The following is a 26,871-nucleotide window of genomic DNA, read 5'->3' on the forward strand; positions in this document are numbered from 1 at the left end:
GTTGAACTTGAAGATATTTCCTCAGAGTTTTGGAAATTCACTATAATGGAGTACATAAAAAGTGGGGGAAATGTCGAGCCATATTATGCACTTAAAAGCAAAATAAGAAAATCTAGTTTCTAAATAGTTACTAAAGAGTGCCATGTTGTATCATGTCTAATAACATAAATGAACATTCCTGGGTTTAGTTGTTAATTTTTTTCAAATTAGTTTAGAGTAAATGTTCTTCCTGCTGAGGCAAATGTTCATGAATAAGAATAAAATGGTAGAACTCATTTTTATCTTAAGAAATGATGTGAAATAACTCTTTCATCTATAAATCACTGGGTTTTTTTGTTTTGTTTTGTTTTTAAAAACTGCTTGAAGTAGGTTATTCTGATCCTATTTTTGAACACTTATATTTATATAAAATCATATGTCAGTTAAAGCCATCTCCCAAATGCCATAAGTTCTACTGGGTTTATGAATTGCTTTATATTAGTGCATTAGTACCCTTCTCTTAAATGAAATTAGTGTTGCTTTTCAATTTTTACATTAGCAATTTTAAGTAAAAATAAGTGGCCTTACTTGTTAATTTTTTTGTTAAAAGGTTAAAATATTTCATAATTTAAACAAAGAAAGCAGATGGAACAAATAAAATGACTTTAATTTTGGTACTTATAAAAATCATGAACACATCAGGTTAGATGTATAAAAACATCAGACATATTATTTATAGTCTTTCATAACTGAATCAAGTCTAGACCCATAGAACTGGCACAGAATAAATTCAGGACGGCCTACCTACTCCAGGATGGAGCTGCCCAGGAAAACCAGAGGACCCTGGAGGAACCCACCTCTCCAAAGATAACGCTCAATTCCCTCAATTAGCAGCAATTTCAGCAAAGCGGGCCACTGAAGACAACCCTGATGGTGTTACAGACTGAATGTCTGTGTGCCCCAAAATGGACATGTTGAAATTCTAATCCCCCCAGTGTGATGCTATTAGGACATGGGCCCTTTGGGAGGTGATTAGATCATGAGGGTGGAGCCCTCAAGAATGGGATCAGTGGCCTTATACAAGAGACCCCAGAGAGCTCCCTCACCCCTTCCGCCTTGAGAGGTGACACAGCAAGAAACCAGGAATCGGGCCTACACCAGACACCGAATCTGCTGGTGCCTTGACCTCAGACCTCCAGGCTCCAGAACTGTGAGAAAGAGATTTTTTTTGTTTATAAGCCATCCAGTCTATGGTTATGTTGCTGTAGTAGCCTGAATAGACTAAGACAGATGGACACTAATCAATGTCACAATGATCACTATCGTCAGAGTGTTTATCATCCATAAACAACCAACTCTGGGTAGTGACGGCCCCAGCACTCTAAGCAATGGCTTTGAAGGACAGAAAAAAGTTTATCTGTAACTATAGACCCAACACACATCCGTCTGAAGTTATAAGGACTCTCTGAGAGCTAGTAAGCCGGGAGGCCACATGTTACTGCTAAATTCACTTGCAAGAAGAGTCTACTGACACCCACTAGACTTTCAAGTTTGTAAAACTCAACCTACCTGCTTGGTTTATTTAAACAGTTTTACATAAACAAGGAACATAAGAGAATATTCCAATCGTCTATTTTATAGTACAAACAGATCCTTGGCAAGTACTTGCCTGAAAGTTGCTCTCAGACCCATTAGTGTCTAAGAATTTGCATGTTTCTTCCTTCTGGGATGAATCCTCATGCTAAAAGGTTGCGAGTCAAAAACTCAAAGAGGTGAAAATTAACTGGCCTTCTATAAAATAACTGGAAAGGGTGAATGGGAGTAGCAATAAAATAATGAAATATTATCACAACAACTTCCATTGACAGTCTCCCAGGTGCAAAGCTCTGATAGCCACTGTTTCAACATTCATTGTTTCAAATCCCTATAAAAAGCTAAAAACAAAATAGGAGCTATTACGTTATGTTAAGATCAGGAAAAATGTCAGAGAAATGAAATAACTTGCTCAAGAAAAATGGACAAAGATTTGAACAGAAGTTAATGTGATGCCAAAATCTATACAATTTCCACTCTTTGAAACCCTATCTAGTCTCCTACTGAGAGAAAATAAAATGATTAATAATATCATCATTGCATTAAAATATGTATGCGTGTAAAAATTGCTATACATGTGTTCCTGTTTATGTATATCATATAAATGGAGCTAAAGATACAGAATACAAGTGAGAATAAGCCAAGAAAGGAGCAGCTTTCATGTACAACATGAATATGTGCATCGTGAGACGATCACCACAGTCAAGCTGACTGACAAAGCCAATACTTCACATCGTTACCTTTAGTTGTGTATGTGGTGAGAGCACTTGAGATCGACTCTCTTAGCAAATTTCAGGTGTGCAGTGCAATACTGGTAACTATGGTCACCATGCTGTACATTAGATCCCCAGAACTTGTCCATCTTATAACTGAAAGTTTTGGGTTTATATTTGGCATAATTCACATAGTCAGGCTTGATTGAAATGTGGCTGCATTGAAATTTGTTTTTTGTTTAGGGCTACCATTTGAAACATGTTTGGTTAACATTGTTGATACAAACAATAAAACAACCAATGTTTACTAATTCATATCCATGTCGAAGTAGATAATTACAGCCTTAAGCAGGTAGGAATGGTAGATTATTTGGTTCATTCTATTACCTATTAAGGAGGAAATTAAAGCAATCCAAGTAAAAAGGAAAAAAAGAGCAGCTTTCCCAGTATCCCTGGTCCTGATCCTGCCCTGGATGAAATTCAACACTCCAGCCATGTGATTGTCAGAAATATCACTCCACCTTTCTGGGGTCCTGTTTCCTCATCCATAAAATAGAATTAATAGATAAGAATCCACTTCTCCTTGAAAAAGGATGGGAGCATGCTAGGAGGATATAAGAGCCAACCTGAAGGAGCCCCAAGAACTGAGGCTGGAACAATTTGAGCAACAAAATAAATAATGACAGTACTGAGTTATAACCCATAGGATAAAATAAATATCCATGTGTCCATTTTGATATAAATAAATAATTGAATAAATATATAAATGGAGGAGAAGGAAGAGTAAGACAGCTCTTCCTTATGGGAGAATCCCAATTAATAAATGTAGAAAGAATGGGGGAAATACATAATCACCATTAGGCAAATATCACAGTAAAAAGTGATCCAGGCCACCTCCACTGAAAGATGCTAAAATCAGTGGGTGAAAATTTGAGGGGAAGCAGATTATTAGCATAGTCTCAAATTATCTTCCCCAAGATATTTATTTATTACTAAAAGGAAAATAGTAACTTTACAGTGGAAAAATCCAGTATACACAACCTTAATCAAATAATCAGTTAACATCACCAGTAATAAGATATACTAACATCACGTACCCTCTCTTATGATGCACTGAGAAGGACACATCACTTGTGGTAGCGTTGCCCAGAATACATACCTTCAATCTAATCATGAGAAAACATCAGACAAACCCAAACTGAGAGGCATTCTACAAAATAACTTACCAATAGTCATTAAAAGTGCCAAGGTCATAAAAAACAAGGCAGGAAAGGGAAACTGTCACAGATTAGAGGAGAGTAAGGAGATACAACAATTAAATGCAATGTAGGATCCTAGATCAGATTCTGGAGTGGACAAAAGACACTAGAGGAGAAACTGGTAAAATATTAATATACTGGTTTTGATAATTGTTCTACGGATATATATATATATATATATATATATATATATATATATATATATATCTGATGTGATGTGTCTAAGGTGTTGGGTGGTGAATATAGCTAGTGGGCTCATACACGCATTTGTATGTTTCAATCTTGCAAGGCCCCAAATTACAGAAGAGGAAACTTGGAGATAGAAAACAAACAACAACAAAAAAAACTCACAAGTACTTCAATGATGATATAGTATTTTTCTATGAGGTGCAAATTTGGCCATCAGCCATTTCCAGTATTGTTATTTTACCTCCATAGAAAGAGAACAGCAGTCGTCACTCCTGTCGGGTGCCAGCTTCCCCACTGACCTAAGCACCGTGGGCCGCTGTCAGGCCCTGGGAAAACTGAGCCAGTCTGTATGTCTGCTGTAAGTGTCCCACGGCGCACGCACACCCGCGGTGAGAATCGAGAGGAGGAGATAATAAGGATAGGCCCAGCATCCAAAGAGGAACAAGTGGCAAAAAATATCAACGTGTAAAATATCAACCAGGAAAATGGAAAAAAAGGATGAAAAGGGGTAAGACGCTAACAGGAGAGAGCCCTTGGCCCTCCCTCCCTTTGGAATCTGGAGAAGATAGTATGCCCAGGGAAAATCGTAGGCGGTTCCGTGGTAGGCAGTGCAGATGGGATGTGATTCAGAAGCTTGGAGAGCCACAGGTAAGGATGGGAGAAGAGCATTTGGCGAGGATTGGGGAAGAGGTGCAACAACTCATGCAAATCGCAAGGAAAAAGCAACTGAGTCATAGTCTGTGGGCAGTTAGCACTGACCCCCATCACTTTGACCATCACGATGAGTTGTGCCTTATGCCTTGAATCCTTATGTTTTCCCTGAAGTTAATAAGGAAACACCTGGCTTCTAAACATACATGTTCATAATGTACCTTTGTTGTAAATCTTTTGATGTCACTTGTTCCTGGGGGTATCTTTACCTGCTTCTAGTTGAATGCTGCGTTTTTGACAGTCTGTAAGATTTTGTTAGCAGGAGAATTGTAACTATTATGTGGAAAGATACATATTATATTTTGTGAAGTTAATAAGGCAGCTTTTAAAAAGCAAATAATAATAATAATTGAAAAAATAAAAATAAATTAAAAGGCAATAATGCCAGGCTTGTGGGAATTAAGAGCACATCTGGGGGTCTGAAGACGAGAAATATCTTTTGGCAACAAGAACGAAGAGATCTGCACGCGTTATTCCTGGGGAGCCAAGGAAGTGGCAGCCTGACAGCTCAGTGCTGCAGCCCTGGAAGGCCCGCAGCTGTTCTGGGACCTGCCAGGGGCCATCACCATGGCAACGCCCCTTCTGGGAGAGCAACTCAGCCCTTGGAAACCACCAGCATTGAAAAATTAACACAGATGATCCTGGATTGTATTCAGCAGGAGAAAAAAGAAATTCTTATAGAAATGTCCTTTCTAGGGACATAATTGGGACAAATTATGGGCTTAAATTGGGTTTAATTGGGCTAAATTTAACTATGAATTGTGGATTAGATGGGTTCTTCTCAAAATTCAGTGTGCTTGGGACTCACCTGGTGACCTCTGTCAAAACATTTTGCCAGATCCCACCCCCAGATTTCTGACTTAGTATCGCTGGGGTGGAGGCTAAGAATCTGTGTTTCTGACAAGTTCCCAAGTGACGTTGATGCTGCTGGTGTGGGCTCACCGTGAGAACCACTGCGTTCCATACTAGCATTGGACCAGTGTTAATTTCCTGATTTTCATCATTGTACTGCAGTTATGGAAGAAAACGTCTTTAGTCTTAGAAAATACAACATTCAGGACAAAGAGACATCATGTCTGAACTTACTCTCAAATAGTTCAGTAAATACAGATAGATAGATAGATAGATAGATAGATAGATAGATAGATAGATAGATAGACAAAATAAATAAATAGAATGATAAGGCAAATATTGGAAAAAGGTAACAATTAGGAAATCGGGACGAAGGATACATGGGAGTTCATTGTTATTCTTGTAACTTTTCAGGTAGATTAAAATTTTTAAAAATTAATGCAGGGAAAGAAAGTTATCACTTATCATTCAGATTTTGTCCAATCCAGTAGCAGCCACTAGCTACACATGGTTATTAAATTTTAAATTAATTAAATGAAATTTAACATTGAGCTCCTCAATCACCCTTAGCCACACTTCATCAAGTGCTAAAGATTCATGTGCAACTAGTGCCTACTATAGTGAACAGCACAAATAGAGAACATTTCCATCATCCCAGAAAGTCCTTTGGACAGTACTGACCACAGTGAATAATATTTTAAGACCAGAAAAGAGTCTTTGGAAAATTCAGTGCCAAAAACAGTAGTAGAAGTAGGAGTTATTGTCATAGCAGTAGGAGTGAGTTGTTGCCCACATAAAACAGTTTATTCATTGTTTTGAGACTAAAGGAAGAAAAATGGTTAAATTACAGCTGATGGATCATAGTGGTTTTACATAGATTAGTGACATAATTGCCAGAGTAGCTGTTCACTATCACTACTTTGCACACCTCATCATTTTATTGATTTTCTTAACAATCCACTGGATGAAGAATTAAACATTGAAAAGTCCTGGTTCATCCTCCTCCTCCTCCTCACCCTTCTCCTCCTCTTTGTCTTCCTCCTCCTCTTCCTTCTTGTTTTCCTACAAGCAGAGGAGGGGCGAGACCCGGGTGGGGAAGCACCCAGCAAGGCTGAGCTTAGGAGGCTGCCCTGAAGAAGAATAGTCTTCAAGCCTTTGAGACTTGGAGTATCTCAGCCTTTCAGATATTTTAACTTGGCTACTGGTTTCATTTCGATGATACACCAGCTGATGTGTAAAGCAGGCAAGGTTGGCTTTTGTTGTTATCCCTACTCCTTTCAAGCTGCTTCTCCTTCTGCCTCTTTTCTGTGTCTCGAACACATAGCACCCTCGTGTTGTCCAAAGTTTCTGACCCAAATAGGCCTGCCTTCTACTCTAAAGAGCATCTCCTTTCTTCCCAGCATCATTTGTTTTAGGTCCCAACAACACCCAGGTTATGAACTAAATACACTTTAAAATATGTATAGAACCAAATTCTTCCAAGTTGCATTTGGCTTTGCTAGCTCTCAGCATGTTCTGGAAGGTACTTTCTGAGCAATGTCATCTTTGAATATTCTCTTGCTCACCCAACTCTTGTAACTCCCCTCTACCTAGCCTCTCAGGAGTAAATGCACATATCCACATTACAAATACACCTTGGCAACTTCTCCCTCTGGCACCTTTCTAAGCAGTCTTATACTCACTTGGGATCAATAAAATGCACAGCTATTATCACCTGGAGAGAAAGTGGAGTGTCAGGGAAAACTGTAAATACCTGAAGCCATAAATCACCAATTAATAAACATGAAGGATTTCCATGGGTAAAATGAGCCATATTTCCATTTCTAATTTCTATTAGGGAAACTGAGCCATAAAGATAGAACCTAGAACTGAAAAGATGTACCTCTGCCTTGTGCAGGCCTCTGTTGTGGTATTTAAATGTCCCTCTAAGCACTGAACCATTGAAGGAGGTTTGGGACATGCCCCCGCACAAGAGAAAGATATTGAGAGCTTTATATACATTCTGAGTTTTCCAAAGGAGAGAACGCTTCATTAGATAAAAATTTGTCAATTACCTAGAGATGATCATTCTTAGCTGCAAGACATGAGATCACAGGTCTTTGTAGTTCAGCTTGTGCTTTGATAATTAATCTTTTGAGACATCTTCTTACAGACTTTTTCAATGAAACAGATTTTTGTTAAGCTTTTTAAAAGACAGGAGAATCTCACCTCACAGTACTCTGTGATAATGCAGAAATTATCTTGCTCCACAAAGCTTGCGTGGAACTTGACAATGGCTGGGTGGTCCAGCTTGGAAAGGAGCTGGGCCTCCAAATTGGCCTGCACAGTTTCATTTGGATTGAGTTCTCCAACAGAGATTTCCTTCAGTACCTTTCTGAGGCCAAAAAAAAAAAAAAAAAAGAATTAAAAAAATACATTTAGAGCTAAAAATCCCATTTAATAGATATGAACAAGTGGTAAAGTGGTGCAGGGCCATCTAATTAATGCCCAACTTGTGACCTACTCATAGGTCTCATATTGTCCCTTATGACACTGTGTCCCCTGCTGGTGCCTGGGCCTGCCTCTCTGTCCGGCCAGTGACACGGCTTCCCCAAGGCCTCTGACCCCCACACCTGTGGCTCTACAGTTTTGGTCAAACAAGGCAGAGATGGAGCTAATCTTGAGCACCATTGGTGTGTGATTCTTATCTCTTTAGATGTTTCCCTTTCTCTGTCTCTCGCATGGTGTCTGTTTCTCTGTGTCTTTTTCTGTCTGCGTTTTCGCTCTTTCCTTACGTCTTTTCCTCTGTTTCCGTCTGCTTTTCAATTTCTCTCTCTATCCCTATCTTGGAGTCTATCTTTCTGTCTCTTTGTCTCTGTTTCTGTCTCTATATACACACGTATATATGTATATGAATATAACATGATGCAATATAATACAATGTAATGTAATATAAATGTAATACCTGTCATTCTGTCTGTCTGTATCTATCTTATTTTTTCGCTACTTATATCTTTCTCTCTCTGACTTTCTCAGGCTGTGTCTCTCTCTACCTCTGTGTGTGTGTGTACACACACACAAACACTTTTTCTTTCAGCTCTAAAATTTTCCAAATCTATTAATAGGATAATGTCTATTTATTTCCTTTTGTAAACTATCCTTGGCATAACATACTTCACTGCTACCGGATTCAGGAGAAGAGGGGAAAAAAATATAAAGACATTGACAGAGGTATTTAGGATCTCAAGCATGTATAAATGGAACAGGAGCTCATTAAATCTCCAAATTATTAGTTTAAAAATTATGATAACTCAATGAAGAGCAAACCAAAACATTATCTCTTCCCATCTGAGAAAAAACATAGTCTGATGAATAAACCAATTACAGTACCAGAGTGTAAATGAGATTGCCAAGGAAAAGTACTTCAGAGAACCAATTATGTGTGTAGACAGATTCCGCTGATTATAAGTGAGCTTTAGCTACTCATTAAGGCAAGTTCTGCAGAATCCATGCTAGAAATCATTTTGCAAAAACTGTTCTTTAAGAGTTACTACCTATGCATACTAATGAAAATGTATTTATAGTAGAAACTCTCTTAACTAAAGCGCTTTAACCAGTTCATGGATTAACCAGCATCCTCGTCCTTTCTAACATGCGCTAAAAGTTGCCTTTGCCATAGGGAATGCCTGGGGCACCTAGGGGCTCCCTGGCACCCCAGTTCTGCCCTTCAGTTGAGATATGTGCTGACCTAGGTCGTTGTATTTATTCTCAAACTTGTTTATGCCAGTTGTGCTCATTATTGTAAGTTTGTCACTAAAATATGAAAAACTGATGAAGCATGAGTGTGAAAGTTATCTTTGCTAGAAAAACTAAGTCAAATGCATACCAAACAAACTTGGTAATGACAAGTTACAAAAAAAATATATTGTTAAATAAGTAATTGACAAGACAATTCTAAAATATTGCTTTAAAAATGTAAAAATCTAGTATTCTTTTTAAATGTCCATGGTCTTCCCATTCTGAATTCATCCCACCCCCAAAAGACAACCACAGCAGTCTCTGCTTCCACAAAGAACAAGCCAGTCACATTAGAAGGGACAGCTCTTCACCAGAAACCTCACAGGCTCCACTCTGGAATTTACAAGTGTCTTTGACTATGACTATATTTTAGAAAGTTGGGGTATTTGGTTCTCTTCCCCTAATTAGTTTTATTAGGCTTAGAACACCCTATTAGGCCCCTACTTGATAATGAAGTGGATTCTAGAGAAATGCTTGCTTGTTAACATATTCTATAGAAAAACTGTTCTATCAAGAGTTTGGTTAAAAATGACCTCATGTTATTGAGTAGCATCTCAGACTGTCAGTGTACTAAAAGGAGCTGGAAATGACATACTCAGCTCTGTTTTACTGTAACTTCTGAAGATTTTGAAGCAGGAGGCAGAGCTCAATGACATCTTCATAGTGCTTTTCCAGCAATTTCCAGCTAACATGCAGTTGTAAAAGTCAAAGTGACAATATAAAGCCTTAACACAAACTTGTCATATACTCTTGCTATGAAGGAACAAATACTATAAAAAAAATTCAAGATACTTATTTTTCCTTCCATACATCAACTCTTGTGCAACAGAGCATGAGATTTTACATACGGTTACCTGAGCCCCACAGCCTGATGATAAAGCATAAAATCTCATTTGCCCACAGCTCAGCGGACAAAGGAAGGCTGACATCTAATACAATCAACTCTAGCTGACATGGAGACATTAAACCTTCCTTACCTAAAATCGTGTCACTTGAACTGACAGGGAACTCTCATCGCATATCACTTAATGTGAGATCCATGTCGGCCAAAGACAGCACAGAAACTGACCAAGTCAAGGACAGCTTGTCACCTGCTCAGTGACCCTCAGCCTGTCACCCACTCCTAAATAACATGACAGGTGTTTGTTTTATCAGACCCTCAACTGTTTGGGAGAAAGTTTATGACAGCAGCAAAAACAGGCATTCCTATAGACTCACTCATTTTGCAAACCTTCCGTTCTCTCTCCTCAGTGGCTTTCTTCTTTCTTTCTAGAATCAGTAGTGAACTGACAAACTTTGGAGAGTGACTTTGGAAACTGGGGTAACTATAATTGATTTCATTCCCTTAACATTGGCCCACCTTTTGTACAATGTGGCGGATGATATGTTGAGGGGGGTTGTTTTTCCCCAAATTTCCTCGTATCCTTTCACAGTTTCCACATTGAAGCAGCAGCATATGCTACCTCAGGGAAAAACATGACCTCACAAACTACAGAGAATATGACCCAAATCCCTAGCTTTTGATTTTCCAAAGGAGAGACTAAGGTCAAAGAGGAAAAATCTGGAGAAACACCTGACAGTGGGTGAGGGTCTGCCCTGGCCCCAGAGGAGAACGAGACCCTCTGGACCAGATGAAAGGAGACAAGAAAATTAGGTATTGCTGAGCTCTTGAAAACAGTTCATGTCCCCTAGGCCGGGTCCAGAGAGGGGGAGAGGAGCAGAACTCTAAGAAGGGTAGGGGAGCCTGAGAGCAGAAGACCTGTGCTCTTTCCAAAGTAGGCCACAGAAAATAGGAGGACCCTCATTTTCTGGTGTTCAGCAAGGGGCAGGAGTGAAAGATAGGTCTTCAAGGGACAAATAAGTCAAAGGGCCTATGAGCTCTAGAATCTCCAGAGAGGTACGCAGAAGCAGCAGAATTACCTCCCCTGCAGCCACAACCATCTCAGTGGAGCTGCTGGAACTGGAAGGCTTCACAGTTAGTCTAGAGATAATAGCTATGGTCCCTTCCCTTGTGATTTAACCATCAACAAGCATGCGTTGCAAATGTGTGGTGAGTACCTACGGTGTGTCTATGGTGTCGTGGGCACTGGGAATTCATGGTCCCTGCCCTTGTGGCTCCTGGAGAAGATAGATATTAAACAGATAAGTGTGCACGAATGTGTGTATATGTGTATGTTTGCAGTTTTTTAAAACTTCAAATTGAGACGAATGCTATAAAGTTAGGAGATATAAATATATATATATATATATGAAAGCTCTTATTTTTCTACTTAATAAGGAAATATAGTTTCATTATAGAAATTTTTAATATTTTATTTTATTTTTCAATTACAGTTGACATACAATATTGTATTAGTTTCAGGTGTACAACATAGTGATTAGACAATTATATAACTTATGGGGGATCACCCCAATAATCTAGTACCCATTCGACACCATACATAGTTATTAAAATATTACTGACTATATTTTTATGCTATACTTTACATTCCCAAGACTACATTGTAACTACCAACTCGTACTTCTTAATCCCTTCCCCCTTTTCACCAATACCCCAATCCCCCTCCCATCTGGCAACCCTCAAAATGTTCTCTGTATTTATGAGTTTGTTTCTGTTTTGTTTATTCGTTTATTTTGTTCTTTAGATTCCATATATAAGTGAAATCATATGGCATTTGTCTTTCTCTGTCTGACTTACTCCACTCAGTATAAAAATACCCTCTAGGTCTATCCATGTTGTTGCAGATGGCACAGGGTGGCTTGAATGGATAAAAAAAACAAGACCCTTACATATATGCTGCCTATAAGAGACTCACTTCAGATCAAAAGACACACACAGACTGAAAGTAAAGGGATGGAAGAAGATATTTCATGAAAATGGAAATAAATTTTAAAAAAACTGGTGTAGCAGTACTTATGCCAGACAAAACTGACTTTAAAACAAAGGCTATAACAAGAGACAGACAGGGACCCAGGAATCCCACTTCTGGGTATTTATCCAAAAAAGCCCAAAATGCTACTTCGAGGAGACGTGTGCATCTATGCTTATTGCAGCACTGTTTACAGCAGACAAGATACAGAGCAAACCTGGGTGTCCATCACTATAAGGAACACATTACCCACAATTCACCAAAGAGTTAACCAACATTAACATTTCCGTGTATTTCCATCTTTTTGCTGCACATTTTTTAAAACATCAGAGGCCAAACAGTTTACACAATTTGCCTGCTGCTATTTTCCTGAGACATTATCATAACAGACCCCTTCCATTTGCGGCTGCCCAGCATCTTTAGACAGCCTCCCTACACGGTAGCAGATCCCTGGACTGCGGGTCCTGTCTTCTCCTGATAGACAAAAACAGACAACAAACCCTACATTTCCCGCCTCCCTTGAGTTGGGGTGCCAGTATGTCAGTATGTGACCTAGGTTCCACCAGTCAGCTGTACCCACCAAGACTTTGCCTTGGGTGTGAGCTTTGTGAAGAAACAGGGTGGGCATAGGACCTCCCTTTTGCCTAATACCGGTGTCATAGGAAACAGTGTGGCCCTGGGGGCTGTGGCAGCAGGTCACTTCGGTGGTGTGGTTCTGACGGACGTTTCTGGAAACAGCCATCAGCCTGCATCCCCAGGCCTCCCACTGCTGCTATGAGCCACCTATCTGTGTTTCAGAACAAACCCCTTTCTGCTTAAATTGCACAGAGGGTGGTGGCTCTTCTTATCTGCACTTGGGAGCCCTGACCAATGCAGTTATGCATGACGTAAGCACATTCAGGTATTAGCATGAATCACTATAAATCCTTTGGGGAATGAAAACTAAACGTCCAAAGATTTGACTCATCAGGTTAATTTTTATCTATTTGAGTCTTAAAACTTAGGCTCTTCTGAAGGATTTAATGCCACAGTTTCTTTCTCCATTATGGATAGAAATATCATGAGAGGAAAACATCCTTTGGAAAGTTATTTCACCCCCTTTAATATGACATATAACTTCAAAATGTAAAGGACATGCAATCTTATGTCAGAGAGTGATATGCATTCAAGTGGCATACTGATAAAAAAAATGGAAAAGCCAGGACCTAAAGGTACCTAAAGGAGTAGCTGGTAGAAAAATTGCAGACATTAGTAGAGTATACCAGATGGAATTTTATTTTATTCCAGCTGTTTTTCCTTCTCTCAGCAATTCAGAAACATATTTTTAATGACTGTGCTCAGAGCAAAAGAACAAAAAATATTTTATGGGTAATCATCATATACTATATTCTATGAACTGCTCTTGGTTTTAACAATTAAATCCCTGATCTCAGCTCATTTGGGGGCTAGAACTGAGATTCATCTGGTCTTTTCCTCTCTGCCCCTGATCACGAGCCTGTGGCAGAGTTTTTGGACACAAGCAGGGACAGAGGTGACACCATGGCTCAGTGCAGGTGCCCATGGCAGACATCAGCAACTGGGGAGCATACTCCTGCAGCGCCAACTCCAAACTCCACACCAGGCCCCAGGCAGCCACTACCAAATACCTCAAAATAGAAAATTCTACACTTCAGCTATTTCACCTGCTATTGACCGACTTCTGCATGCCAAACACAGTGTCATGTGCTGGGGGTACAAAGGTGAAAAAGATAAAACTCCTGCCTCGTGGAGGAGGCCAGCAAGTATAAATAGTTGAACACCTTTATGATAAATGAGATAATAGCATTGGGGTTGGGGTACGGGGTTCCCTAACCCTTCTCTGAGGAGAGAAGAAAAGGTCAAATGTAGAGACTAGAGCCCGGGACATTCACTTTTGCACATGGAAACTACTAAGTAGTATGCTCAATTGCCTTTTCCCCAGGTAGGTGCAAAGTAGCAAAAGAAATGAATTTATCATTCTTTTCTACTTGCTCTATGTAGTCAATATCCAGTAGAGGAATGCTTGCATTTGCAGTATTTGAATAGGCTATGAAAGTTAAATAAGCATGTGACTTAAAAAAAATTTTTAAAAAACTAAGAATCTCTAAATATACGAGTATATAGTATTCTTAAGTAACACACACACATACCCCTACAGTAAACATTATGAAATATGGAATGAAAATGTTACAGGAAGGGGTACTTTAAAAAAAAAAATCTGTAAAACTAGCAGGTCCATAAACCACTCCTTCCTTTCTTCCTCCCCACCCATTTATGTATCCTCATTTTTATCTAAAAAAAAAAAAATCATTTAAGCTTTATATAACAAATTTTAAAAATAAATGTTAACATTTAAAAAATAAATGTAAGGAACTCTCCCATTAAGCCATGCTCTGCTCTAGAAGACTCTCTTAGTTTGGGGTCCCCAGGAAGCAAACCCTGAGAGAAAGATTTGAACGCAGTCAATTTGGGCAGTGGAAAGGGAGTGGGGGAATGAGACAAAGGGACAGGTGCCTTGCTATCAAGCTGGACAGCACTGCGGGCAACCTGGCTTAATCTGTGGAGGAACTCTGGGAGCCAGTATAGACACCCCTCGGAGCTCCCCTGCCTGAAGGGAGAGGACCAACTCCTTTTGTTCACTAGTTAAGGCTGCTTCCTGGGAGTATAAACACTCCCATCCTCCACCCAGCTCGCCAGAGAAAGGCCACAGGCAGAATTGCAGGCCCAGAGTTGGAGGCTGGGTCCAGGAAATGCTAATTGCCCAGGGGATCTGGGTAGGGCTCCAACACCATCCTCCACAGGGACAAAAATAAAGAAAATGTCCTCTGTTTTAAATTCTGCTCTGTTTTATCTACATTCCTGAAGATGGCTAGGATACAGCAATTCTTAGACAAAGTGAAGAGTCTTGCATACTGAATAATGAAACTAAACATCATTTAGGACCTATGGATAAATTCTATTTCCTATGCTTTTCAAGACTGACTTAGTTTACAAACACCAGAAGCATATATGAGCATCGCATACAGACAATAAGCAAAGAATTAATAATAAATAATAATACAGATAATAAACAAAGAACAGATAAAAGTAGAAGTATTTCAGACATTTTTTGTTTGGCAAATATGCTATTCTTGGCTCCTGTCTAGATTATATTTTCATTTGTGGTGACAACTTCTCTGCAGTGTTTCAATGCTGGTACTGTAACAAATTATGCAAACTGCCTTTTCTTTTTTCTAAGTAACAGAAGAAACAGAAATTTCAGAAGTAGGAGGTATGCAGACAAATATTGCCAGAATAAAAAATATCTAATAGTCATGTGAATTCAATGACTTTTCCATCTGTATAAATAAATTAAAAAAAAAAACAAAACAGAAATGGCTTGAGCACATGTCTCAGGGCTGGACACAGCACTGGTGCTCATTGCAGGTTCTCTGGTGTCAACGCAAGAACAGAACGGACTACAGGATGGACCATCTGCAGTTCTTTTCCAGATGGCTCCTTAGAGGTCATATGAAGAAGAGCTAGAATTGTCTAACTGTTCTGTTGTGCGAAGCCCTTCTCCCAGGGCTTGACCAAAGAGTCTATAGCCAAGCCAAGAAATCCACAAGTAAGTACTAATTAACTTACTTGGGGGTCAGCAAAAGCCAGCATTTGTTCTGGCCATGTTGGGAAAGCCTGTATATTTGTGCACGCACCACAGGGTGGCTATTTCCTCGCCCATTTCTAAATCACAGCCTCTATAAAAGCTGCTGGGACTGTCTCATGAAAGTGTTCATTGAGAGCAAATTGCCCTTCCCTCTCCTTTAGCCAAAAAAAAAAGAGTGGATTTCTTTCACTGTAGACCGCTTGCTCGAGCTTCTTTCTCACAATCTAAAAGCTCTCTTTACCACCAGGAACACAGTAGAGTCAACTCTAATTTCCCTCTCAAAACCAGTTATGGCTCTTCTTCTCTCTCCTTCTCCCATACACCTCCAGACAAGTGGTCAGGCAATTCTATTCTATCTATTTATACAGATGAGCAAGGTCTTTGAATATTGTGGTACAATTATTTTAAGAGACACCGATGGCTGTCTACAGATCTCCCCACACCTCGACCACCATATGCTCTGGAGAGGAGGAAGCTCTCCCCAACAGCTGGGGTGAATCATAATTGATCTAAGCCTATCATGTTATTCTGTGCTTCTTACCATGATTAGCTTAGACGTATGGTATAATTCTGGCCTGTGAGACATGAGGAGAAGTCTCTTAGAAGTTTTCAGAGAAAGATACTCCTCACTGACAAAAAAGAGAAGCATGGGAGGAAATGCTTCTTTCGCTTTCTTCTGCATGTATCATCTACATGTGACTCCTTGAACTTTGGTAGCCAGCTGGGGTCATGAAGGAAGCTACCTCTTAAGGTCAGGCTGGATGATGGAAAAGAGAAACACCAAGGTCCCTTATGATGTGAGCTGCTGACTTCATCAACCCTATATCTGCCCCCCACTAGACTTCTTGTTGGGGAGATAAGTCTTTCTTATTGTTGAAGCCACTCTGGTGGCCACAGACATTCATGTATGAACACGTTGCTCCACACAGGAAGAGGAGACTTAAAGAAGAAGAGATAAGAAGCAGAAGTAGAGGATGTGATAAACACTCCATTCATTTGTACACGATTAAGCCGGTGACAACACAAAGGATGAAGCTAGGTTTAACTGAGCTGTACATAAAGATTAGAGCAAAGCCGCTTAAGAACAAAGGCTATGTCTTATTTACTTAGAAAGCACCAAGTCTCCTCATTTAAATGGGAAAAAGTATAATTTGGCTCTTTTCTACTTGGAGATTGGTACGAATCTTTAAAAATTCATGTTAAACTATAATGAAGTATACAAAAATGGATCTATAGTGAAAAAAGATTCAGATAAATGACTAGAAATTATTTGTCATTATTAAATCTGGAAACTAAGACAACATGGTATTTTTTTAAATAAGTTGAAAATGATTTTAGTCATTAATTCAAAAATCTCATTTGTCAAAATTTTTAGCAGTTATCAAAAAGTATCAGGACTCAAAATGAATAAAATTGTACCACAGTTCCCTTCCTTCTCTTAATTATAGACATAGGAGTTATGATAACAAACAGGAGATAATCTAAAACGAGTGGCAAGGAGAAAAAGAGTGAGGTAAGTGGCGTGGATAATTTAGCAATCAAAAAATAAAAATGAACTAAAATATATAAATCAAAAAACACAGATGAAAAAGACCCCCCCAAAAATTCTTAAAATATTTTGTCCCTCCCCTTGTGTTCCCCTCCAAAATTAAGAAAACATACTTTAATAAGTAGTAAAAAATCACCTTTTTTCTATAATTCTCTGGAGATTGAGAAGAGAGAAATAATTACTAGTATAAAGAATGACTTTGTTTCACAGTCTGAAGTCTCAAACGTAAGAAATTAGGAATGACGTCCTAAGGTGTTAGAAGCACAAGTCTGCTCATTAGAATTTTTAGAAGGTAAAACAAAGTTCCAAGAACTACAGCTGACACTTATTCATATTGAGACATTGTAAGACGCTTCCTTCTGAAAGTCTTTCTTGACCCCTTCAGGGCTAAGTTAGGGGCCTCTTCTCTATGCGTCCATTGCATCCTGTGACAACATCTAATATGAGCTCCCTTACGGGACCGCAGGCGCCGTAAAGGCCAGGTCACACTTTATTCACTAGAGAATTCCCAGCACCTGGCAGTGTATGATGTGTTTGAATAAAACCAAGTGTACATACTCCTTCCCCTTCAAAATTCAGCTCACTCATTCATTACCTGAGTGACGACAATCACCATCACAACTATGACTTTGACAATTATGTATTTTGATATTTTTTTGTTGGTCTTCACCCCCGAGACGGAGAACAATCACATTTTGCCCGTTTCTATATCTCCAGTGTCTAGCACAAGTCTTAGGCACTGTTCCGTCAATGTTTGTTGACTATTAAATGATCAAAATCAACAGGACATCAAGCACTGTTGCAAAGTAGAGGGAGTCACACATATATACAATGGAATATTACTCAGCCACAAAAAAGAATGAAATCTTACCGTTTGGGACAACATGGATGGAACTAGAAGGGTACTGTGCTAAGTGAAATAAGTCAGACTGAGAAAGACAAATGCTATATGATCTCATTTATGTGTGGAATGTAAAGAACAAAATAAATGAACAAACAAAACAGAAAGACTCATTGATACAGAGAACAAACTGATGGCTGCTACAAAATACAAGGATTAGGGAACTGGGTGAAAAAGGTAAAGGGATTAAGAAATACATACTGATAGCTACAAAATAGTCACAGGGATGTAAAGTACAGCATAGGGAATATAGTTAATAATGTTGCAACAACTATGTCTAGTGCCAGGTGGGTACTAGACTTATTGCAGGGCTCACTGCATAAGTTATATAAATGTCTAACCACTGTGCTGTACCCTTAAAACTAATATTAAAAAATACTGAATGTCAACTGTAACTGAAAAAAATGAATAAATATTTTTTTTTAAATAAAGTAGAGGAGTCACAACTCCCATGCATGACTTTTTTCCCCTTAAGGGAATACATACATCAGCTTATATGCTGAGTGTCCATAAGAAAATGGACGTTCGTAAAAATTTGCTTCCTCACAAACTTACTGAAACAGCCCTTATCTAGAAGCTGACTTATCCATAGGAGTTGGCAGTAACATTAGCATAGACCAAAAAAAAACAAATGGCAAATATATTTCAACCTGGAAAACGGTTTTGCTCAGATGTTTCACAATATCTCAGAGATGATACCCACTGCTATGACATGACTCAAAAGAAGCAGAGACCTACCCAGTAGACCAAGTCATGTCCTCTTATTCAATTTCTTTCCCAATTTTGGGATGGATTTTATGTATTTCTAGAATTTTAAAGCTAGACAAGGTGCTCACAGAGCAGCTCCATCAAAGCACCTCAACCTACTAAAGTCCTGAGAATTAAGTAGTTTATCCAAGGTCATACAGCAAGTGACAGCAGAGCTACCATTTACCTCCTGAAGGAGGAAACAGACCCCAATTCCAAAGCACAGACTTTTGTCTCCCAACTTAACAGTTTTCTCCTCTCTTGTTTCAGTACAGAGATCTTCAGTGTCTAGTAATTAAGACAGTCTAAAACACTTTCATTTTGCAAACCATTTTTCAAAGAACAAAAACTAGTGATATATACTGTACTCTTCCCCTCATTAGCATTAGAGAAGGGAAAATGGGGGGAAAAAAGCCTCTTTATAGTGAATAGAATAATGGTCTTGCTCTTGATGAAGCACTAATGAAGATATGTTTGTTTTTCATTAATTATCATTTGAGTGTCATGGAAACTTGTGCGAATAGTCAAGATCTATTACCAGTAATAGAGTCCCAGGTGTAGAGGTCTGGGATGAGACTACACAGAGGAGGGAAACAACCTTTCTCAGGACCTACCTTTCCTAGCAATGTGCTGAAATCTACATTTTTGAGATTGTCTTAGGTACCACAACCCCGCAGGCATGATTATGTGTGTGCGTGACGGCCAGTTTTTAAAAAGTTTAATTGTGCAAAATTCATAGGCCTTAAAACAAAAACAAAGACCGATAACTTAAGACAATGCAACAAATCAGTCGTTTGCTCTATCACACTTTGAAAGGCACTGAGCTTAGAGCAAGCAAAGTTCCTGTTTATGTCAGCAAGGAAATTAGGAGCACGATAATGCCAGTGAAGATATGAAAGGATAATTTACCATAGATAATCAGGTTAGCTTTTGTTATGACTGTTATATGCTCCAAATTTGCAATTAATGTTAGGTTAATATTCAAAATGCAATATTCTAGCACATAAGGCTTGTCAGTTTTTCATTTTGAACATTACAGAATAATACTAGAATGGTGGGTTTCGATGAGACAATCAGACGTGATGCAAAAAGCCTACCGTGAAATCAAGATACAGAGACAAGTGAGTTTTAAAAAACAACAAAAACCAGTTAGCTCTGTTTCCTTGACTAGGTGAAACTGACAAAGGATAAGCCCTGTTTAATGTAAAACTAAATTATGATCCAGGGAAGAAGGTTGGTGCTCCAAAAACAAAATGAAAAAATAATGTAGGGTTTGAGTGCAATGAACTCCCCTAATCTTATTGGTAGCGGGTGCTGGTCAGCCTCAAGTTAACGTGAAGAGAGCCAAAATAGCAAAACGTTTGTATTTCTAAATTTCAGTCTCTGTTTCATCATCATGGTCATTGTAATACATGGACTTGCGCTAAAACTCTTTCGTTAGCTATAGTGTAAAGCAGGTTGTTACTGTAATTTTGGAATGGAAAGGAAGGAAAATAAAGCTCTCTATTAGCATACTTCCATTAGAGGGTTTAAGCAAGTGATTCTGGGTCTTATATTTTTGCTGAGTAGTGCGTATAGCAAAATAAATAAATTATCTGTTTTTATGCACCAGAAAGCCAGGGCTTAACCTACTGACAGAGCTCACGTTAGAATCTACTACTGGGAAGGATCTAGTTTCCTTGAATGGCAGTTTATGGATTTAGGCATTGATTTGCAACACACAAAAAAGTGACCATCGGCTATGTAATAGGAGGAAGAAACAGAGGGGCATGTGGTTAGCCTGGCTCCATTACACAGGCTTCACTTTTCAGAGTCCAGAGGCTAGAGAGGAGCCTGGCTAAATAAAGTGCTTCAGAGCCATCGTGCTTGCTGCAGAGATGGCTGTGTAGAGGAGTTTGCCCTGTCCGCCCAAGGAGTCCACAGGAACTCGACGAGGGAGACCACCTCCCCAGGTCATCATCACACCGAGCAAAGGACACTAAAAAAAAGAGTCTTGAGCATGGCTTCCCACCAGCACTGTTTCTAGAGACTCTGGAATTTGAGGATAAATCAAAGTGTTGCCATGTTCATAAATGAAACGAAAAAGAATCGTTAGACTCATGAAGCTGATAACTGAAGAAGCCTCAGAGGATGGACTCAGGATCTTAGAGCAGTGCTTCTCCAATGTGACTGTGCATAGGAATCATCGGGGGATTTGTCCCAACACGGGCCTAAAATGTGCCCCAAGGTCACTGGTGACACCCTAAGCCGCTGGTCCAGGGAGCACACTTTGAGCAGCAAGGTTTAGAGTAAGTAGGGGTCCAGAAGCCTGTCATGGCAGAGCGTGTGGAAGAGCCCCAGAGTTCCCTAGAGGCTGGGGGAAGGGCGGCTCGGAAGAGTAGCCCAAGGAGACTGCAGGTGTGCCTCTCCCACCCATATGTCTGGGAACCACTGCTGGTCCAGCCCCCTCACTTTACAGACAGGACGCTGGAAACCAGAGAGGCTGTGAGACTTGACTCTGCGCCCTCTATGGACAACACCGATAGGACCCCAAAACTCCAGTCAGTTCCAAACACCATTAGGAAAATCTTCCTTCCAGTTTTGGCCCACATCCTAAGAACTGTGGTTCACATTGGTTTCCTCTTGCTCTGTTCCCAGTAGTGATAAGGGATGGCTGCCCACTGACCCTTCAAATATGTCTTGTTACATATTTTATTACTTTAATATATTTATGCTCAGCCTCATTCCACACAGAATTTGATATGACTTATATAATAAAACAGAAAATTGAGACCAGCCAGAACAGGTGGAAATAGAAACAGGGAAAGGAAGAACACAAATATGCTGGCCAGAAATGGTTACTATGGTTGCGCTTCAAGTTTAATTCCAAAGGTCCTGGAATGTACAGCGATTATTACTACTGTTATTATTATTGCTATTCATTGATGGTAATGTCATAGATGCAAGTTTTGCATGTTATAAGACAGTACTTCAGTCTCTGGATCCTTCATGACATAAATCGGTTTTCACTTTGGTCACACAGGAGTGGTGGTTTCCCCAATAAAGATATCAGTGATTATTTTAAATAGAACTCGTTCAGAAACCGAATTCCAACTTACATATGGAATAATGCACGTCGATGTCTAAATTAAGAAAAGCTTCTCACCTCTTCCCTTAATTCCAGTCTCTAAATTTGGTACATGTATATGGAGACACTAGCGCAAGACACTACTGGCCTGAGGCATAGCCTCTGCCTTTCAGGGGTTTGCAATCCAGTGGGAGGGCAGAGAGGTAATTACAAGCTGTAAGAAGGCATCATGCACCTACTGTAAAAGGATGAAATACATATCCTAAAAAGAGAACCAAAGGCCAAGATATGAGATTATCATAAGAAAACATCCAACCACTAAAATAGGGAAACTGATATTTATGACAATGGCAAGTGCCATACAAGGAGCAGCTATTTGGCACCATGCACTGTGCTAAGACACTATTATAATCCTCACTTTTGAAATGAAGAAACCGAGATACAGACAGGTTAAGGCCCTCCTTTAAAGGCATATAGTCCATATAGTAATTGACACCTGGTAATAATAATAAAACAGAGACTGCACTTCTGAATCCTCGGCACTTCACCACTATGGGATCCTGCCTTTTGAGTTTACAAAGTCAGAACCAAATGAGCTGCACACTGAGAACACATCCTCAGTGTGATGATATATTCTCTGCACCAAGGTTGATGTTATAAATAATCAGGAAAAAAGGGAGGGGTCCGCCCCGGTTTACCCCGCCAAAAAAAGTACATGTTTCAATTTTCATGAAAAGTATCTTTCAGAAATTGTGGAACGGTAAGACTGGCACGGATCTCTGGCAAAGCTGAAGAATTGATGATTAAACAAACAGATGGCTTGTGAGCATTTAGAACGTGAAGCAGAGGCCAGCAGCGGCCACATGGGCTATGGAGAATAGGCCATTGGAATTAACCTAATTTCGTTTTGTGAGAGGTGTATTTGATGGGTAGATCAGAGAGATGCAATTAGTTGTGGTATATCATAATTTCAGCCCATCTAATGAAGTCATGTCAATGAGAAGAGTCTTGTGATATCCTTTTAATATGGGAGAGATGCAATCTTCACGTGGATTCTTGGCTGGTTGAACAAGTGGACCAAACATGCTAGAGTCCTGGACTTCAGGCCACTTTGCAGGCGTTCCCTCTTCGAATGCCACTGGGATCCATCTCTAATAATATCTTCACCAACGTTTTATTAATGATTTATATGACGATCCAAAAAGACATATTTACCAAGTTTCTAGAAGATGCAAAGCCAGGCGGCATAATCAATAGACATCGGCAGAGTCAATTTTTCAAAGTGACTGAAGAAGCTGAAATGTGAGCTGGAAACCACCCAGGCTACATTTTGCAAGGATGAACCTAAAGTTCTATAGTTACAGCTGGGAAAATTAAATCCTTAAATCAAACATGAGTGAAACCTAGCTCATCTACAAAAACTCTGAAGGTAGTGTGTGGGGAGAAGACCAGATGCCCCCCAAAATTCAATATAAGATCACAGTAATCATACTGCTATAAGAGGTTCTGACATTCCAAGCTGATTTTGAAATGCCTCAAAGGTTTTATTAGGTTGGTGCAAAAGTAATTGCTGTTTAGAAGGTTAAAAATAACTTCATAAACCACAATTACTTTTGCACCAACCTAATAGTATGAATATACTTGGTTCCATTAGGCCTTTTGTGTTCAGGCCTGGGAATCTCATTTCAAGAGGAATAATGTCACCAAAGTTAACCCAAGGAAGGATGATGAAGATTTTCAGCGGTCTTAAAATCTGATTACCCAAGGAACAGAGAAACAAGAGGGATAGAGCTAATAAACTTTGAGCAATAACTTATGAAAACATGCTAGGAATGTTCCCTGTGTCATTCATTTACTACTTCTAACAATATAAAGTAGTTATTATTTTCCCTATTTTACAGATGAGGAAACTGAGACTGATGGTTTAGGTGATTGTCCGAAGTAAATCGAAACCCTGAGCTATGAATATTTGCAGAAGAGCCTGACTTTAAGGCTGAGGCTTTTTCCACTTCATTGTTAATGAAACCTCTATCCAGTGGTTATAACACTGATAATGTTCATCGAGAGAAGATCAGACTAAGAAGGGATATGATAACTATGTCATCCAGTTCCTGTATACTCGTATGCCAGGGTTTCATGCCTCTGTGCCTTCATCCACACTACTACCCCTTCCTGGGGCATCGTCTCTCTACCCCACTCTGCCAGATTTACATGAATCCTGCAAGCCTTGGCTTTTACACTCTCTTCTATAATGTTTTCTCCATTCCATAAAAACAGGTTAAGTGCACCTCCATCTAGCAGGACACGCAAGGAGTAGAAAGCGACTACGAGTGTTTCTAGCCTTGTTGGCCTGAATAGTCTGGAAGCTCTTTGAAGGCAAGAGCCATGCCCAATTTGGTAAATTCACTCTTTTAACGTACACAATTCAGTGGTTTTTAGGGTACTCCCAGAGGTTTAAAACCATTACCACTATGTAATTTTAGAACACTTTCATCATCCCTATTACGGACTGAATTGTGCCCCACCCCATGCCTCATTCATATATTGAAGTCCTAATTCCCAATAGCTCAGAATATAACAAGTTATTTGGAGATAAGGTCTGTAATGAGGTGATTAACTTAAAATGAAGCTATTAGGGTGGGGTCTTAATCCAATATGACTGGTGTCCTTCTATGGGAGGCAGGCAGAAAAAGAGGGGGAGGGGGAGGGGAGCCAACTGAGTTTGGCTGGCCTATTTGCCATGAAAGTTGCAGAAAGGAGTTCCACGTTGGGTAAGATGTAAGATGGCATGTGGTCCTTGTAGGGAAAGTATGATATTTCTGTACCTATTAGGTTGCATTAATTTTTAAATATTCTGCCTTATAATCAAATAACATGTCCTGGTATTGGTTATATCTAAAATAAACGGAGCTTCTCCTGAAGGAGAAGGTGTATGTTTTTCTTACCTCTGTTTTTTTCTATTTCTTGCTTTTCTCTGAAAAATGTGCACAATGTTCGATCGATGAATAATTGAGCTGATAATGAATGAAGTCAATGGGCACTGGGAACACTGGGCATCATGGGGCATGTGTAAAAAACCTCAAAGGCCAATGTATGTCTTCTAGGAGCTTATATTTTAAGTGAAGAGCTGAGGTGTTCAAAAATTATTGTTAGGCAACAATTACAAGGTTCCCCATAACCAAGGGGCACAGTTAAAGGTGACAGAACGAGTATACCAGTGTAACTGCAACATTGTGGGTTAATTTATACATCACCGTATAACTAAGGAATAGCTGGCACTTGGAAGCTCGCCATCAGCCCTGGGGCTCTTCAGTCACCGAAAATGACCTATTGCAAACTTGCAATCTGAGCCAGAGAAACTGCCAGGTTAAAGGCTAAAATGCCTTTGCACCCTCTCTCTCCTAGGAGCATGGGAAGAGGAGATAGATTGGTAATACTGGGGAATCATGATTTATACAGTTCAGATAGATGGAGAGGGTCCAGCTGATACCCTGTTTCCCCGAAAATAAGACAATCAGCTCTCATGTGTCTTTTGGAGCAAAAATTAATATAAGAGCCAGTCTTCTATTATATTATATAAGACCTGATATTATATTATATTATATTATATTATATTATATTATATTATATTATATTATATTATACTATATTATATATTATATTATACTATATATTATATTATGTCATATTATATTATACTCAATCTTATATTATAGTAAAATAAGACCAGGTCTTATATTAAATTTTGCTCCAAAAGATGTATTAGAGCTGATTGTCCAGCTAGGTCTTATTTTCGGGGAAATATAATATTATGCCTAGAATGTGAGGCTTAATTTAAATTTTGTCTGAGAGGAGGGATTCAAGAGCTGTAAGATCTTTAGCAAGAGAGTGACATTATAAAAGTAATATTCTATAAAATGGTTATCTTTGAGCTTGAGGAAACAGTGGGAAGCTATTACAGATGTAAAATTACAAAGGTCGACAATAACTTGGCAATGGAGAATAAAGGTAAATTTAGGAGATTTTTGAGGAAGAATTGGCAGGTCACTGGGTATGTGGTGGGCAGAGAATGCAGTCACATGTGGCACCATTTACCAATCTTCAGAATCAGGAGTGGTAAACTACCATGAAAAAAAAATACTTTCCATTTGATTTGCTAAATTTCAGACCTTGCCCGAATATTCAAGTGGAGGTATCCTTTAGACACTGAAACTTTGAGACTGCGTAATGGGTGAAAGAGCAAAGCTAGAGGGGTAGGCTTTAGGGTCATCTGCTCTCTGGTAACAGAAAAAATTAGGAAAGGTGAATGGATCGAAAGTGAAACAGCACCTATGCTTAAACCTATCATCCTTCAACCCAGCGGACATTTTACCTGATAAACTTCAACTCAGTTAATCATCAGAACGCTAGTAGCTAAATTGCCTCAATGAGAAAAGCAATGAAAGCCAGTTAACAAGGAATGACAAAGCATATTTTCTTTCATTAAATATGGCCTCCAAGACCTTTATGTCTAAGACTTCATGTGAGGTTATAAAGATCTGTTCAAACAAGATGGCTTAATCCTTGGTAATTATTTTTAGACCCGCAGAACCAAAACAATTCAACTATTTTGACTGCTATTGAACTATGCCATAGGTCTGTATGGCTATTGAACTATGCCATAGGTCTGTCTATTTGCCCCTCGCCTTTGTCCCCTGTAGCAATCTCCATGCTATCCTGTGTTCAGAGCTGGCTTCATGGGCAGGGAACCTGTGCAGTCACACAGGGCCCGGTGATTAGAAGGACCCCACGCTTGATTTAATGCTCTGCTGTCACTGCCTTGAAATTCTTAATTATTTTTTTAACAAGAGGCCCTGCATTTTCATTTTGTACCAGGGCCCTGCAAATTATGTAGCCATTCCTGCCTGTTCTATTCAAGCATAAAAGCTATTGATAATTGACTTTTGCTACACTAACCAGACTCATTCTTGGTCACTGGATCAATTTTGCTTTCACACACT

At 39.3% G+C, this 26,871-nt stretch overlaps 1 protein-coding gene across 16 annotated transcripts in view; it reads right to left on the reverse strand.

The window, feature by feature from the left end:
• NEK11 (NIMA related kinase 11) overlaps positions 1-26,871 on the reverse strand; it is a 184,641-nt gene that overhangs the window by 134,951 nt on the left and 22,819 nt on the right. For 14 of the 16 annotated variants that reach the window (XM_081072875.1, XM_081072877.1, XM_081072881.1 and 11 more), the window contains one exon: positions 7,505-7,670. The exons of the other annotated variants lie outside the window; for them this stretch is intronic. In XM_081072875.1, coding sequence (XP_080929001.1) covers positions 7,505-7,670 — 166 coding nt within the window. The remainder of the gene's footprint in view (positions 1-7,504; positions 7,671-26,871) is intronic. 16 annotated transcript variants of the gene reach the window in all.

The sequence above is a fragment of the Rhinolophus hipposideros genome (genome assembly GCF_964194185.1).
Source record: "Rhinolophus hipposideros genome assembly, chromosome: 14".
NCBI classification, from domain to species: domain Eukaryota; kingdom Metazoa; phylum Chordata; class Mammalia; order Chiroptera; family Rhinolophidae; genus Rhinolophus; species Rhinolophus hipposideros.